Here is a 14,777-nt window from a genome sequence, read left to right on the forward strand (position 1 = left end):
ACGCAGCGGGGGTGGCGGGAGCCGGCGGTGGGGGGCGCCCCCTCCGGCGCGGGGGGCACGGGCTGCCCCGGGGGGCTCCCGGCGGGGCGCTGCTCCGCGAGCCGTCCGCCAGGGGGCGCCGCGGCTTTCCCCGCGCCCACAGCGGCCGCTGAGTCATTTGCATATCTTTGCATACGGAGAAGCTACCCGGCGCGTCAGCAGCGCCCCCGCCCGGCCCGCGGCAGGGCCCGAGGGGCCGGCGCAGCCGCCCGAGCACACCGAGGCCGGTGCCGAGAGCCCCGCAGCGCGGGCGGCCCCGCCGAGGGCTGCGCCCGCCCGGCCCGGCCCGTTCCGGCGGGTTTCACGGCGATCGCGACCTCGCTGCGGCAGCCGCCGTTACCGGCCCCCCCGTCCCACGGCTACCTGGCGCCATGGTAACGGGCCGCGCGCGGTACCGGCCGCCGTCGCCGTGGTTACCGCCCTGCCCACCCCCGCGGCCCCGCTTCCGGCCCGTCGCCGTGGTTACCGCTGGCGTCACGGCTCCGGGACGTCACGGGCGGCCCGCGCAGCTGCCTCCGCCGGGCCGCCCTCGCCCCCTCCGGTCTGGCCCCGGGCTCGGCCCGGTCGCGGCCTGAGCCCCGGCCGAGGCAGAGGGGCCGGCCGCGCCGCCCGCCCGCCCCGGAGCGGGTGCTTCCTGGCCGCGCCGCCCGCCGGGGCACCTGTTCCTGGCTCCGTGCTCGCCCCCCGCCTTCCAAGGACTCGTCCTGTCCCTCGGCCCTGTCACCTGTCGCCCGCGCCCCCTATTCGGGCCCCGCCGGGCCCCGCGCCAGCGCTCGGCACCGCGGGGCGGCCCGCGCTGAGGGAGGGGCGGACCCGGCCCCCCAGGGGCTGCGGGCCAGCCAGGGGAACGGGTGGGGAGGTCCTGCCCCCTTCCCCTCACCCGCCCGTGCCCAGCGGAGAGGCGGTCCGCTCCGTGCGTGTACGGCTGCTCGGAACAGCGTTGGGCTGCGGGGGCCCCACGCGTGGTCCTGGGTGCCGTGCTGGGGTGCAGGGTCGGGGAGGGGGGGTTGTACATCATGCACATGCGGGCGTGTACACCTGCACAAGGCCCAGCTGTGTGCTGCACGGGGTGTCACACGAAGCAGGAAAGCACCGGCACAGCCTCCTGGCCCGGTCCGCAGCAGCTGGGGCCAAGCTGGCCCACAGCTTGGGCCCCCCCACCCAGGAAATCCAAACCCACGAGAGCTCGGGGTTAGGGAGCAGACGTGTATTGCCAAAACACAGGATTACACAGCCTAGAGCAGCAGGACAGGACCTTACTGACAGGCCCGAGGCACCCAGCACGCACTAGCTCAGGCAGGGGGTGTGGGTGGCCTCCAAAGTGAGTCTGGGGGTGCCCTGTCCTTGCACCCCGTGTCTCTGAAGGCACCAAAAAAACCCCACGGGGGAAACAGCCCCAGCCTGCTCCAGTCCTGGCGGAGACAGTGCAGGCCTCAGGGAGCAGGGATGGGGGGGTGGCTGCTGTCCCCGTCCCCATCCCTGCCCAGCTCAGGCAGCTCCCTGCAGCCAGGGTCCATCCGTCCCCCGGGCCGGGGGGTCCTGGGATGCTGCCCCTCTCAGATCTCCTGCAGGAAGTCCACAGGGAAGAGCCCCACTTTGCGGCCAGTGTAGACTTTCACGTAACCATTCACCTCCTCACCCTTCTGCACCACGATCTGGGAGGGAGAAGGGTGCAGGTGAGACTCCTGGGGCCCCACAGAGCAGGGGGAAGGCAGCAACGCCCAGGCAGAGGCAGGGGGCTGAGCAGAGCAGGTCTGGCCCAAGGGGCTGGGGGAGGTAGGCAGTGCGGGGACAGTAATCCAGGGCAGAGAATGGCTGTGGGGTGCAGCAGGGTGCCAGGGCAGCCATGACAGGTGGGGGCCTGGAGGAAGGCTGGGGCAGAGGTGCAGATGGGGGCTGGAGGACCACGGGCTGTGACCACGTGGTCCCGTCTCACCTGATCCTTCTTGAGCGTGATCTGCCCGATCTCCCGGTTGCCCACGAAGGAGCGCGTCACCTTGTGCACCCGCTCACCTGCCCGCACCCGGATGATGAAGTTTGGAGGGAAGTAGCCAATTTTTTCACCGATCTTCCCCTGAAAGAAGCCAGTAGATGGGTGTGAGGTGGGGGTTGGAGCCAATCTGTATAACCCCCTGATTTCCCCATGACAAACAGCATGCAGGTTGTGGGTTGGCATGAGGACATAGCAAATTTAGGGGGCTGTCCGCCCCTTAGAGCGCAATTTGCAGTCCCAGCTGACCTCTCCCTTTGATTTAAGCTCTGCGTCTTTCCCCTCTGTGCTCGTAGGACACCAGCCTTACCCGCCACCACTCCTCATTGGAGTCATCGACCACCGTGATCTTCTCCCCTGGCCTGCGAAGGGAAGGAAGGGCTCAGCGTGAGAGGTGGCAGGGACCCTCTGCCATGGGAGACCCTGAGGTTAGCAAGGAAAATTGCTCTTCCCACAGCACCAGCTCCTAGAGGCCTGTGTCAGGGAAGGTTGAGGAATGCACACAGCCCGTGGGTTCAGGGACAGACAGGTCCTGCATGTGAGCAGCTCAGCCTCGAGTCTGTGGTGCAAGAAATCAGTGGAACCACATCAAGACAAACACCAGCAGCCTTGGAAATGAGGCTTGTGCCCAAAGCCTGGGAGCTGGGAGAGCTGGCTCAGCAAGAGCCAGGGCCCCCACTCAATGTGTAGCCCATTGGGGCAGGCAGAAAAGCCACAAAACCCAAACCACAGCCAGCATGGCTCTAATTTCTGCCTTCATTCATTCATTCATTCACAGACCCTCCTGGCCGTGAGAGCCTCATTGTTGAGGTGAAGACTTCTTCCCCTCCCCACTGGACACCGCACATTCTTTCCCTCATCACCCCTGTGCCCACTACATGGCTGGGAACTTACGGGAAATCCAGGTCATCTTTCTCCAGGGCTTTGAAGCGATAAAGCGCCACAAAATAGTGAGATTGCAGATAGCCACCACGAATCCCTGGCTGTGGCTTCTTGTTCTGGGGGAGGAGAAAAGAGGGGTTCAGGGCCCCAGAGAGGCTGAGGACAGCCCCGGGGAGCCCAGCAGGGAGATCCCTGCAGCCTCTGCCCACACTGCTCCGAGGACAGGGGCCTTTGGGGCACAGGGTGAGGATGATGGCTACCTTGTCATCCGTTGGGCTCTTCTCAGTCTTCTTGTCCCCTTCAGAGGAGCCTGGAAATGAGAGGAGGGGGGTTACATCTCTCCTGGTGCTGCCTCTCTGCCCCAGGACCAGCCTTCTCCCAAGGATCTCCTGTGCCCAGGTCAACAACAGGAAGCAGAGAGCACCCCAGGGTGGAGATCTGAACTGAAGACCCCCTTTCTGCAGGGCAAAACCCACCCTGGTGGCCCCCTGAGTACAGTCTCCCCACAAGGCTCCCTCTCTGCCCCATGCTCATGGCTGGAGTTCAGCCCCCCCATCCCACAGCTCCTTGGCGTGCAGCCAGTCCTGCCGCGGTCGCAGCACTCACCGCCCTCGGTTTTGCCCCCTTCTGGCTTCGTGGTCTCTGGTTCCTCATCCATCATAGCAGCCAAAGGCTGCAAGACAGAGAGCTGTCAGGGGGTGCAGAGCGGGCAGGGAGGTGGGGGTGGCAATGGGGTGCAGGATGTGGTGCCAGGACCTTTAGACATTTGGAGCGACAGGCCAATCCTGCACTCACGTTTTTCTTGTCATCCTGCCCTTTCTTGCGCTCCTTGTTGGCCATAATGACGCCCGTCCGCAGGGTCTCAAACACGGGGTCACTCCTGTTGGCTGCCGCTGGGGCACAGGGATGGTGAGAAGGGTTCAGCTACAGGACGCGAGGAGATGGGGCACCCCCGTGTGGGCACAGTACTTACAGAGCAGTTCCTTGACGCAGGCATATTGCTGGTCACTGTAGAGGGGTGAGCTGTAAGCCCGGCGAAACCCTGGGGGCTGGAAGGCAAGAGGAGGTCGGAACGTCAACCACCACCCAGACCCGTGGGCCCTCCTGTGAGAGCTGAGGGGGGAGCGGGTGGCTGCTGGGGACCCAGAGAGTGACCACTCAGCAGGGGGCTGATGCCCGGGTCCTCCCCTCAGAGCCAGGAAGAGAGGTGGGTCATGGTGCCTGGGTTATGCCCACAAGGACCAAGCCGGCCGCTCCCTTCCTCAGTGCTTTGCTCTTGCCTGTGAGGAGATGTCCCAAGCCCGGGGCCGGTGGGAACACTCACGATTTTGCCGAAGCAGCGTTGCATCTCCACGTAGGACTGGCAGTGGTGGTGGATGTTGGTTTTGCAGTTCTTGCACCTCAGGCCAAATTTGTTGTTGACTGGCGGGGGGGGGGGGGGGGGGGGGTGGAGGGGTGGAAAGGAGAGGCAATGTGACACTGCAGCTGTGGGGACAGCTGGGCTGGAGCCCTCGCCAGCCTTGGCCCCCAGCCCTCACCCTGACCATGGCCCCCAGCCCCAGCACCCTCAGGACTCACGGACAATCATGCGGGCACAAACATCACAGAACTTGGGCTTTTTGAAGTAATGATCTTTGAACTTGTGTGGTTTGTCATTGACAAGTTTCTGGGGCTCGGGAGGGGGCTCAGGCTCCTCCTCCTCTTCTTCCTCTTCCTCCTCCTCATAGATGTAGTAGATGGGTCCCCCTGAAGGGCTGACCAGCTCCCCATTGGGCTGCGGCTCTGGCGCCATCTCCTCCTTGGGCTTTCGCTGGAAAAGTTGCTTCAGCTTCTGTAGCTGTTGGGGCAGGAGAGGATGCATTGCACACAGCAGGCGTGTGGGGTGAGGCAGGCAGGTAGGCAGAGAAGCTGGTGCCTGGCTCCCTGCCCCTTTGCTCTGACCTAGAGACTCCTTCTTCCCCAAGTGGGAGGAGACCCCAGGCATCCTGGGGCAGAAATGCTGTGAGGACGGGGACCCTTCTCCCAGCCCCGTGGAGGTCCCCACAAAAGCAGAAACTGTTGACTCCTGAGCACCATGTGGATGTGGGCACCCTGGGGAAAAGACAAGCTGGGAAATGGCCACCCAGTACCCTGTGGGATCAGGACCCCACCAGGCATCCCGGGCCTTACAAAGACTCCTGGGGCTGAGGCAGAGACAATGCTAGAAAGGTAGCTTCACCCACCCACCCAAGCTGCCCTGTGGGCACCCACTTACCCGGCTCTTGGGTTTCCCACCTGAAGCTGGTGGCTCTGGCACTTCGTTCTCTGTCATGCTATGAGGGAAAAAGAGAGACATCACATTGGCTGGGGCTGTTCCCACTGCAGGTGCCCAGTGGGGGCAGGAACGGCCAGACCTTGCTGGATGGGAAGCATCTCCCAAGCCAGTGCCTCCCTCTGCCCCAGCAGCACTACCTCCTGTCACCCTGCCCCAGCAAGGGCCAGTTCTGCTGCAGGTGAGTCCCAGGGCCCATGGGGTACCTGCCGGGCCCTGCTGCACAGGCTGGAGAATGGCAGGCTGCCAGCCCAGCGTGCACAGCACTGCTGCTTGCTCGGTGCACATGGTGCCAAGTGCTGCGAGCCAGACCCTGGGCTACCTGCACGTGTCCACCTCTGTCTAGACATCTCCATCTCACGATTAAACTGCAAATGGTGCCACTCTTGGCCCCCTAGGACAAGCATGCCTATGATGCTGTCTAGCATCACTACACAGCCCTGCTTTCTTCTCCACAGAAGCCCCATGCTACCATGGGGACAGGGTCTGCTCCTGCATCCCCCAAAACATGCCCGATTACACCTTTGACTGTCAACCATCCCCACAGTCCTTCTACCCAGACATCACTATTTTTTGTGATACCTAACACAAGGCCCCCCCATGCCCCCGTGGAAACCAACCAGGATGACCATCAGGGAAACAGTGATGGGGGCTGGTGAGTCCTGGGGTAAGGGGTGCTGCAGAAGCAGAGCCCTGGGGTCTTGCAGCAATGTGGGTGGAGCAGGGGCCCACGGGGGTCAGTGGCCACAATGAGGGGGAGCTGCGCACAGAAACACACTTACGCTGTTCGGAGCTCTCGTCCTGCGATGAAAAACCCCGCAAAGGGTGGCCAGTGTTGGGGCTGTGCAGCCCCCAGCCCTCCGTGCCGGCTGCGCAGGGAGGGGGGCAGCTGCCCCAGTCCAGTGGAGAGCAGGAGTGACAGGCCAGAGGGGAACCGACAGCTGAGCGCTGGCGGAGGCTGACGCCGAGAAATTGGAGCCCATGCATGAGCCAGGAGGGGAGTGGAGAGGAGCCACTGGCTATTTGCGTTAGTGGGTTGCTGGGCGTCACAGAGGTCCACCCACCCCCTGGCATGGGGCAGCAGCAGAGCCGGGGCACACCAAGTGCTCCAGTCTTGATGTCTTGTTTGCTCTCGCATTTGAGGCCCCTGCAGCTGGGAGGGGAAAAGGAAGGAGTGGCAGCAGTGGCGTCTCTCATGGGGCAGCTCTCATGGCTGCCCCATACCCTCTGGCAGTAAATCCTGCTGGTCTGCTCTCCACTGAGACAGAGAGCTGCCATGGAGGAGAAAGCTGGGGACCCCATTGCTATCATGCTGCTCTGCAGTGGGTGCCAGGTCCTTGGAGCTGGACAGGCACCCCAGTGCCAGAGTCCCTGGACCTATGTCCCTGCCAGGCTGTGGGTGGCAGCGGGGCAGGAGTTTGCACCAAGGCTGGGGGTGGAGCCCACCCCTTCCAGGCAGCTCTTACCTTTCCACTTGCACCTGCTCTTGAATGTAGCACCCAGATGCTGCAAGAGGCTCCAGCTGCTGTGTGCAAGGCCATGGTGAAGGTCGTGCCAGCCCAACTCCTGTACCCACAGGGCAGGAGGACACAGTGATACCTGCACCTATCAGCTCAAGGGCTGCTCCCCCTGTAATCAGGGGGAGCATGTTGCTTCCTGGCAGGGGATACAGCTGGGGACACCCCACGCCCCCATTCTTGCCATTGCACAGCTGCGTGGGGCCAGCAGCTGGGAAAAGAGGCTATGAATATCTGACGGGGGGGGACCAGCCCCAGGTCAAAGTGCTCAGGGCTCCTGTCCCAGTCTTGGCTCCCAGCCTTGGCAAGCCACAAGCTCACAGCCCTTGCACATGCCAAGCATGCGGGCAGGACCTGGGCAGGAACACATCCTCCTGTGAGTGCCCCTTCAGCTCCCTGGCTGTCATCTCACCCCGAAGAGGCAGCACAGACAGCCCCTAGCCCTGGTACTGGCAGAGAATGGGTAAGCAGCGTTAAAGTGATGGACAAGTTTCCTTTTTATATTTAAAAACAACCCCCCAAATAAAATAAAACCAAAAATACCCCCCAAATAATAATCAGATTAAATAAAATGTGCAGTGAACATACCAATCAACACCTGTATGTGCAGTTCAACACAGTGCTTAACAAAACAATATACACAGGGTAAGGTGGGCGGGCACGGGCATCACTCCAAAAAAAAATTCAAAAAAAAAAAAAAAGGATTTCTTGTCTCTTAATTATGTCCATATAAATATATCCAGGAAGGAGGGTGAGAGGAAGGGAGGGCAGAAAGGAAAAAGAGAAAGGCAGAGGGAAGTGCCCGCAGTCCAGTGTGCTCTGTGCCCATGCGTGAGCCCTACTGTGAGCTGGCACGCTCCAGAACCCGCAAGTCGTAGTTCTTTTTGGCCACACGCAGCTTGAAGCGGCTGAGGGAGTTGTTGAGGCGGAGGGAGGCATTCTGGGCAGCCAGTGGGCTGGGGAACACGGCCACGATGGTATATAAGGCAGCAAGGTCACTGTGCCTGCCATTCTCTGGAGTCCCATTGTTGTCCCCATTGCCCCCATCTCCACGGCGCCCCTGAGTCTCTTTGAGCCACTGGATTTTGGCACCAGCCATGGCGAGCTGGGTGAAGAGCTTGTCAGCCTCTGTCCGCGTGATGCCCTCGGGCAGGTCTGTCACCTCCAGCACTCGGCCCAGCACTGCAGTGGAAAGACAGCATGTGTCAATGGCAGCAGAGTCTTGGGTGGCAACAGCACAGTGAGAGCTGATGCGCCGGCTCCTCATCAGCTCTGGGGTTGGAGCAGTCACCTCTACTTCACCCATGAAAGCAGCCCTTTGCTAAGCTGCCCCCGCATTAGGAGTGTATTTTTTTAAGCCAGTCACTTCTCCCTCAAACTGCCCTTATTGCCCAGGGCTCCAACACCACCAGGTCCTCCTTGCTTCCTTTGGCTGGGCTTGGCTTTTCAGTTAGGACTTTCCCAGGTCTTCTGCCCCATCTTCCTACCCTGATCCTTAAGTACCAGGATTGGGAGCTAACCCAGCTCTCCTGCTCTCTGTCCCTGGAAGGGAGAAAGACAGGCTGCACCCGTGGAGGAAGTTGACACGTGTGGATCCTGAATGTTGACACTGCCCTGCATGCTTCACACATGGGGAGGATCCCCTTGTGTGCCCACCAAGGTGAGTGTCATGCCAACCTCTTTGCCTCTGCTCTGTGGTACCTGAACACTTCTGCTGCCTCCTGCCTCCAGCCCTGGCTTTTGGGCTTAGCAGAGGGCTCGCTGAATGGATTCTTTGCTAATATTAACGCAGCATGTAATGAACAGGCCAACCACAGGGAGGGGGTCAGCTCAACCGCAAGCAGCTCTTAAAGGGCCCCCTGCAACCAGCTGCTGTTGTTGTTGGTGACATAGAGGTGACACAGGGGACGAGTCTGAAGCCTCCAGAGAGCCAGTGAAGACTGCCTCCCTTCCAGGCTGTCTGGCTCATGCCCAACTAGCACGTCTTGTATTGCTGCGGGTAGAAGCCAGACATGTGCCTCTCCTTCCCTCCCTCATGACCAAGTGGAGACCCCCCAGAGTGAGGAACAGGGAGTCCCTTCCCCTTTGGAGAGAAATGATCCACTGGGGATTTCAGCCCTCGCAGCCACCCCTGGAAGATTCCAAAGCCCTTTACAAAGATGAGGGCTCTGCAGCTCCTGGTTCCCCTGGGAAATGGAAGCATAAGAGGAAAGGGTCACTTGGGAAGGCAATGGTGGGAACATGATCTCAGGGGTCTGGACACTCACTTTCTGCTGACAAAGAGGAATAAAATCCCAGGAGTTCTGCCAGCTCAACCCACTCCATCATTTCAACCCTCACAGAGGCAGGAATAGGACCCAGGTGTCCTGGTGCTCATCACTGACTCTCCAACAATTTCTCCCCACTCTTCCTCAAAAGCTTAGCTCAGTGCAGGCAGTGTTTACTGGGTTCCTGAGCAACCCCTGTTCTGCCACCTCCCGATGGGCACAGCTGATGGGGGCTGGCTCTGCTGCAGCCCCCCCTCCAAGCCAGGCTTCATACAGGCTGTGTGGGGGGGTGTGTTTGTGTGTGGGGGGGAGGCAGTGGCAGGCAGGAACTGCTCTCCACAACCACCCCAGCAATGGGTTCTGTGGGATGTTGGTGTGGGCAGAGATGGCATCTGGAGCCTCTGCCAATGCCAGCTATACCCATGCAGTGGGGACTAGTCAGAGGGCAAAGGGGGAACAGCTTGAGGAGGGTCACTTGCCTACGTCACTTGTCCCAAGGTCAGTGGATGCTGACTTGAGGGCCTGTCTCTTGCTCCGGTTTCCATGTTTCATTCCAGTCTGCCCCTTAAAGAATAAAAATGGTAGTGTGTCACAGTGCCCACAGAGCATCCTGGGAGTGGGAGAGAAGACCAGACTTGACTAGGCCATGGCTGTGAAGGGGAATGAAGACACCTGGATGAACCTTGCACCCCTTGGCACCTTTGAGGTGATACCACTCTTGGGTAAGTTAGATGAGATCAAGGCACAGCCATGGTTCCAGGACACTCAAAGGACTTGGGACTGATACTGCTTCTGGGCAAAGCTGGGAGCAGGATGAAATTTTAGCCCAGTGCCAGGCTCTAGGGAAATCCATTTACAATAGCAGCTCTGCCAGATGGATGGCAAGAGCATGCGGTAGGCAGCCTGCTACCTAATCAAGGGGTGTTCAAGCACAGGGCAGGGTGTGAGACTCACTTCTTAACTATTCCTGGGCCCTGCTCAGAGAGGGGTTGTCTGGGGGTAGGGGAAGAGGGTGGTCTTGCTGTGATCCCAGGACAGTGAAAGGGTGGGTGGGTGGGTGTTTGGCCCAATTTTACCTGGTGTGCATTGTAGTTGGGCTGGTTGTGGAGCAGCGGTGGGGGACAGATAGACAGATTATACTGCAGCGGCTGGCCCAGCAATGAGTAGCGTCCATCACCTGCAAAAAGGAAGCAAATGTTTGCAGCAGTCTGAAGACATCACAGGAAAGACCCAACCCTGTGCTGTCCCCACTCCTTCGCCTTACCTTGTGCTGGGCCCATGGGCCGGGGGAACTGTGTGAGGACAGGGAGGGGGCTCAGCCCCGTGCAGACACTGTTGAGGTTGGTGACAGGAGATGGCGTCGGGGATTGGGTGGGGGACGTGATGGGGCTGTTCAGCTGGGTGCTGGCCTGGGGGAGGGAGAGCGTTAGACAGCCCCAGTGCTTGTGACTGGTCCCACACCTGTCTCACCACCATGGGATGAGCCCACCTCCCAGCCCATCCAGACAGCATGGATGCTGGGGTCCTCTCTCTCCCACCAGGCTGCTCCCAAAAGATGAGCTGCCTTCTTCCCAGTCCTCTCAATACCTGAGCACTGGTGTCTGGGTTGTACAGGTCTCCTGGCTTCTGCCCCCGCTGGTCCAGGCTGTAGTACTTACAGTGGCTCCACTGCACCACAGGGGGATTCTGGGGGGCCTGGGGGCCATTGGGTACATTCAGCTGCATCACAACCACACCAGGGCCTGATGGAGACACCCCTGGGGAGAGACGACAGCAGCAGTATTGCCCAGGCTCTGCACACTGCTGCTGCTTGCTGTGGAACAACAGGCAGCCTGCCTGTCTGTGCAACTCTGCACTCTTCCCTACAACACCCCCTCCATACGCTCTCCTCTGCCACTCCTGCCTGCCAAGGGGGGCTGAAAACAGGCCAAGACCCAATAGGGATCCCTCTCCGATATCACAGCTTACATCAGAGAGTGATGACTTTCAATCCCCAAGAAATGCGAGCAGAGGGCACAAATGGAAGGCAACTCAGGTGACCTCTCTGAGCATCACAGCAAAACGTCAGGCAAAGGATCTAATCACAGAGCTGGGTGCAGAGCTCGAGTACCCTGGCTCCAGCTCTTGCACCAATTCACCAGTCCCCAGCTCAGCTTTCTGCAGCTGGGACAGAATGCAGGAATCCTGATGCTTCTCTCATCCACAGCGCTCCCTGGTCCCATCAGCTGCCCTGGTGACACTAAGCCGCGTTGCCAGCAGAGGGAGTCCGCAGCCCACTGCAGCTCTCTCTACCGGCTCCTATCCTGCCTGCCCAGCATGGCAAGGAGATGCCAGGCACAGGCTGGCATCAGCCTGGAGCAAAGTCGCTGTGCCACGTGCTGATAATGCCCAGTGGGCCGTGGGAAGGGTAAGACTAAGGAAACCCATTGCACAGAAGCTGCCACACTTGGCTGTGAATTGGCAGCTCTGTTCACTACAGCCCCTACAAAACCTGCTCCAATCTGTGCAGAATCAGGGCCAACCCTGACCGGTGGCCCCTCTTACCTGAATACGGCTGCTGCATCTGTGGCGGGCTGCAGGGTGATGGGGACTGTGGCATCTGATACTGTTCAGAGCCAGGTGGCTGAAGGAACCCCACCGAAGCGCTGTGAAGCAGAGAGTGCTCTGGTGAGGTGCTGGGGATGGGGAGAAACAGCTTGCCCATCAGTGCAGGCAACCACCACCCCCCTCAGTACTTGAGATGGCTGGAAACACAGCTGCCTCTGGAGAAGCACAGGAAGCACTGCATGCTGCAGGACAGCTGTGTCCAGGAAGTGCTGACTATGGGAGCTAGGACTGTGCAAGCTCAAGAGATGACCAGCACCTATGGTGCCCAGACACCTCCTCTAGCTGCAGGAGCAGGATACTATGCCCTTTCAGTGGGGCAGCCGGACCCCTTTCTCCCCAAGGCAGGCCAGAGATACAGAAGCTTTACCTGGTGCCATTCTGCTGGGCAGTTGGGATGACGCTGTAGTAGATGGGTACGCCTCCAGCCTGAAGCCCACCCTGAACAGACTGGCTGGCTGGTACAAGCACTGGCTGCTGGAAGGGCTGCTGGACCACACTCTGGGACTCATTGGCCACGGGAACCTGTGCAGGGAGGAAAGAAGCAGCCCTATGGAATGACAGGTAACACAGAGCAGGAAGAACTGGCCCCAAAGAGACACCAGCAAGGTCAATACAAGGTAGAATAGATCCCAGATGGTTGTCTACTGCAGCCCAGAGCAAACTTGACCAGGCAAGGGCAGCCCCTCCCAGATCTTCTGCGAACACAATGGCAAAGGGACCAGCCGCACTCAGTCCTCCTTCTCAAGACTTGTCCCACACAGATTCAAATGTGGACGTGCCCTCCCCAAGCTGGTAAACATGCACTATCTCTCAAGGTGAATAACTCTCCATCTCTGGCTCCATCACTCAGGCACAGGAACAGGGCACTTCCTGCAAGGCCTGCACAGCTGAGGCCCCCTCCCCAGCAGCCCCTCACTGGAGAGCAACTGATGCCTACCTACCTGGTACGAAGGCAGTGGAGTGTACTGGACCATCAGGCCTTGCATCTGGCTCCCCATACCGCTCCTCTGGCTGCTGAGAAGGCCAGGGGGCTGCGCCTGCTGCACTCCCATCATACTCTGCATCTGTCCACCCATGCTGTTCCTCTGACTGTTGAGGAGCCCGGGAGGCTGTGCCTGCTGCACTCCCATTACACCTTGGTATGTTTGCTGCTGGTTGGACATCACTGGCTGTAAACCTGTCAGAACAGGGTTTAAATGGAGCAGCTTCCCAGCTGGCCACAAGAGACAGCCTGAGACTTGGCATATGAGAGCTCAAATCCTGCTTTGCCCCCATCTCTTGCTAAAGAGTGGGGAAAAGGGCTTCCCTTATGGCAGATGTAAAAAGACCTGAAGGAAGGTCCTGGCTTTAAATCCACCTTGCAGCACCTCAACGCATGCTACATGCTGAGAGAGAGGGAAAAGACCAAAACAGCCTTTGAAGCCAGGCCAAGTTTCAACTTCCCTCTGCACAGTCAAGAGGCACTCTATAGTCAGCAAGCCCAGCAAAGAGTGGGAGACAGGGAAGAGCAGCCTCACCCCAGACAGTGCATGGGAGATCCTTAAGAGCCAACAAGAGTGGTAGGAAAGGAAAACATGCCCCCTCCCCTCTTCTACACCCCCTTACCAGGCTGCTGGGATTGCTGGGGGAGCTGCTGAGTACGCTGGGAGCTGTAGGCCACTGGGTGACTGAGAGATCGGTATTGCTGGCTGGAGTTCGGGTACTGCCCAGGAGGGTAGTAAGAAACCTGAATCTATCAGAATCAAGAAAACATGGTGATGAGAACACAAGAGGGAACGGGACCAAGAAAGCTGGTCCCCCAGGACCAGTTTTCTCTCTCACCTGGCCTGGCTTCTGCCGAAGGAAACCAACCAGGGCTTTGGCTCTGGCCAGATGATAGCTCCTCAGGGAACCACAGCCCCTTCCCGCTCCTCCCAGCCTCCACATCCAAGCCTTTCCCAGCACAGTAGTGCAAGAGCACAGTAGGCACAATTCTCATCACAGCTCAGGGGAACAATCCTAGAGGTCATAACGCCCTGCAGGACCCCAAAGAGAGCTTAGAGGTGTCAGCCCTGAATCTGGTCACAGTCCCAACACTATGAGCCAGGAATGGACAGAGGGGTCCCCAGGTAACTGCCTTGTGAGCTCAGAGGGACAAAGGGGCAGAGATCATCCTGTGGCTAGCAAGGGTGCGTGCCGACCCGGAGCTTGGACCCCTGTGTATTGAACCGTCACAAATGAGCAGCAGAAAGAGGGGACCCACTCTCAAGGAACTGTTCTCTGGACTGCTCCCCAGCAGCCCCTTGCCTGATAGCTTTGGGCTGAGATGCACATCCCCTCCAGGCTTGCGCATGTCCTTACTTGCTGGGGAGGCTGAATGAAGCCCTGGGGCTGCAGCACCTGCTGTGTGGAGGCCGTGTGCCCTGAGGCAGAGTAGTTAGAAGTGGGAATGGGCTGCCCAGGGGTTGCCATGATGAATCCTGTCTGCTGAGGATGCTGGGAGATGAGGGATGGCTGGAACATAGCCGAGGAAGGATCCGGTGCTTCCGTAGAGCCCTGTCGGCTGAGGCTGATCTGCCCAAAGGGATTGCTGAGCTCCTCGGCCTGCATTGAGGATAAGTGGGAAGGATGGAGGAGGACAGCACGTAGGACAACAGCATGTAGGACATAGCTTTGCTGAGTAGATTGCAGACCCCTTCTCCCTACTCTGTGTGGAGGAGCTCGCCCAAGAAAGGTTCCCAGAAACGAGCCACAGACCAAGAGCATTCTGCAGGAAGGGGTTAGGGGCATGCAAGCTGCTGGGGGCCCCGAATGCCCAGCAGACACTGATAACATGCGGGACCCCACACAGGCAGGGGTGGCCCCACACAGGCAGGGGTGGCCCCAGCCCAGAGGCCATGTCCCATGGGGCACGCCGTACCCGAAAGACCCAGTGGAGACAACACAGGGGCTGACTGGGCAGCCATGGCCCCTGGACCCCAGTGCTGGGCACAAGCTTCGCTTCCTGGTGGAGCTCTGGGCTTGGGACGTGCTCTTCCCTAGGCTCTTTCCAAGATCAGCCACACCAGCAGTGCCAGGCCCTGGTGAGTCCCACAGTCTCAGGCATCCCACTGTCTTGACCCCACTGTAGTGCAGAGCCTCCATGAATCCCAAACCCACTGGGTGCAGTGTCCGCAACATACCTG

The 14,777-nt window shown here is 59.7% G+C and overlaps 2 protein-coding genes across 2 annotated transcripts in view; both read right to left on the minus strand.

Moving 5' to 3' along the window:
* Positions 1–1,584: 1,584 nt before the first annotated feature.
* Positions 1,585–6,035, minus strand: STAC3 (SH3 and cysteine rich domain 3). Its single transcript, XM_059832828.1, has 12 exons — positions 6,005–6,035; positions 5,166–5,223; positions 4,490–4,748; positions 4,236–4,333; positions 3,885–3,960; positions 3,707–3,804; positions 3,518–3,584; positions 3,172–3,221; positions 2,924–3,027; positions 2,340–2,391; positions 1,976–2,113; positions 1,585–1,694 (listed from the first exon to the last, which is right to left on the minus strand). The coding sequence occupies exons 2-12, from the start codon at positions 5,220–5,222 to the stop codon at positions 1,596–1,598; spliced, it is 1,098 nt and encodes a 365-aa protein (XP_059688811.1). The 5' UTR covers position 5,223; positions 6,005–6,035; the 3' UTR covers positions 1,585–1,595.
* Positions 6,036–7,224: 1,189 nt separating this feature from the next.
* Positions 7,225–14,777, minus strand: part of R3HDM2 (R3H domain containing 2) — a 38,607-nt gene continuing 31,054 nt past the window's right edge. Inside the window, exons 15-24 of the mRNA XM_059832695.1 lie at positions 13,954–14,196; positions 13,219–13,345; positions 12,555–12,790; positions 11,981–12,135; positions 11,551–11,651; positions 10,594–10,763; positions 10,271–10,415; positions 10,083–10,183; positions 9,486–9,570; positions 7,225–7,921 (exon numbers count right to left, since the gene is read on the minus strand). Coding sequence (XP_059688678.1) covers positions 7,578–7,921; positions 9,486–9,570; positions 10,083–10,183; positions 10,271–10,415; positions 10,594–10,763; positions 11,551–11,651; positions 11,981–12,135; positions 12,555–12,790; positions 13,219–13,345; positions 13,954–14,196 — 1,707 coding nt within the window. The 3' untranslated portion in view covers positions 7,225–7,577. The remainder of the gene's footprint in view (positions 7,922–9,485; positions 9,571–10,082; positions 10,184–10,270; positions 10,416–10,593; positions 10,764–11,550; positions 11,652–11,980; positions 12,136–12,554; positions 12,791–13,218; positions 13,346–13,953; positions 14,197–14,777) is intronic.

This window comes from Gavia stellata, chromosome 36 (genome assembly GCF_030936135.1).
Source record: "Gavia stellata isolate bGavSte3 chromosome 36, bGavSte3.hap2, whole genome shotgun sequence".
NCBI classification, from domain to species: Eukaryota; Metazoa; Chordata; class Aves; order Gaviiformes; family Gaviidae; genus Gavia; species Gavia stellata.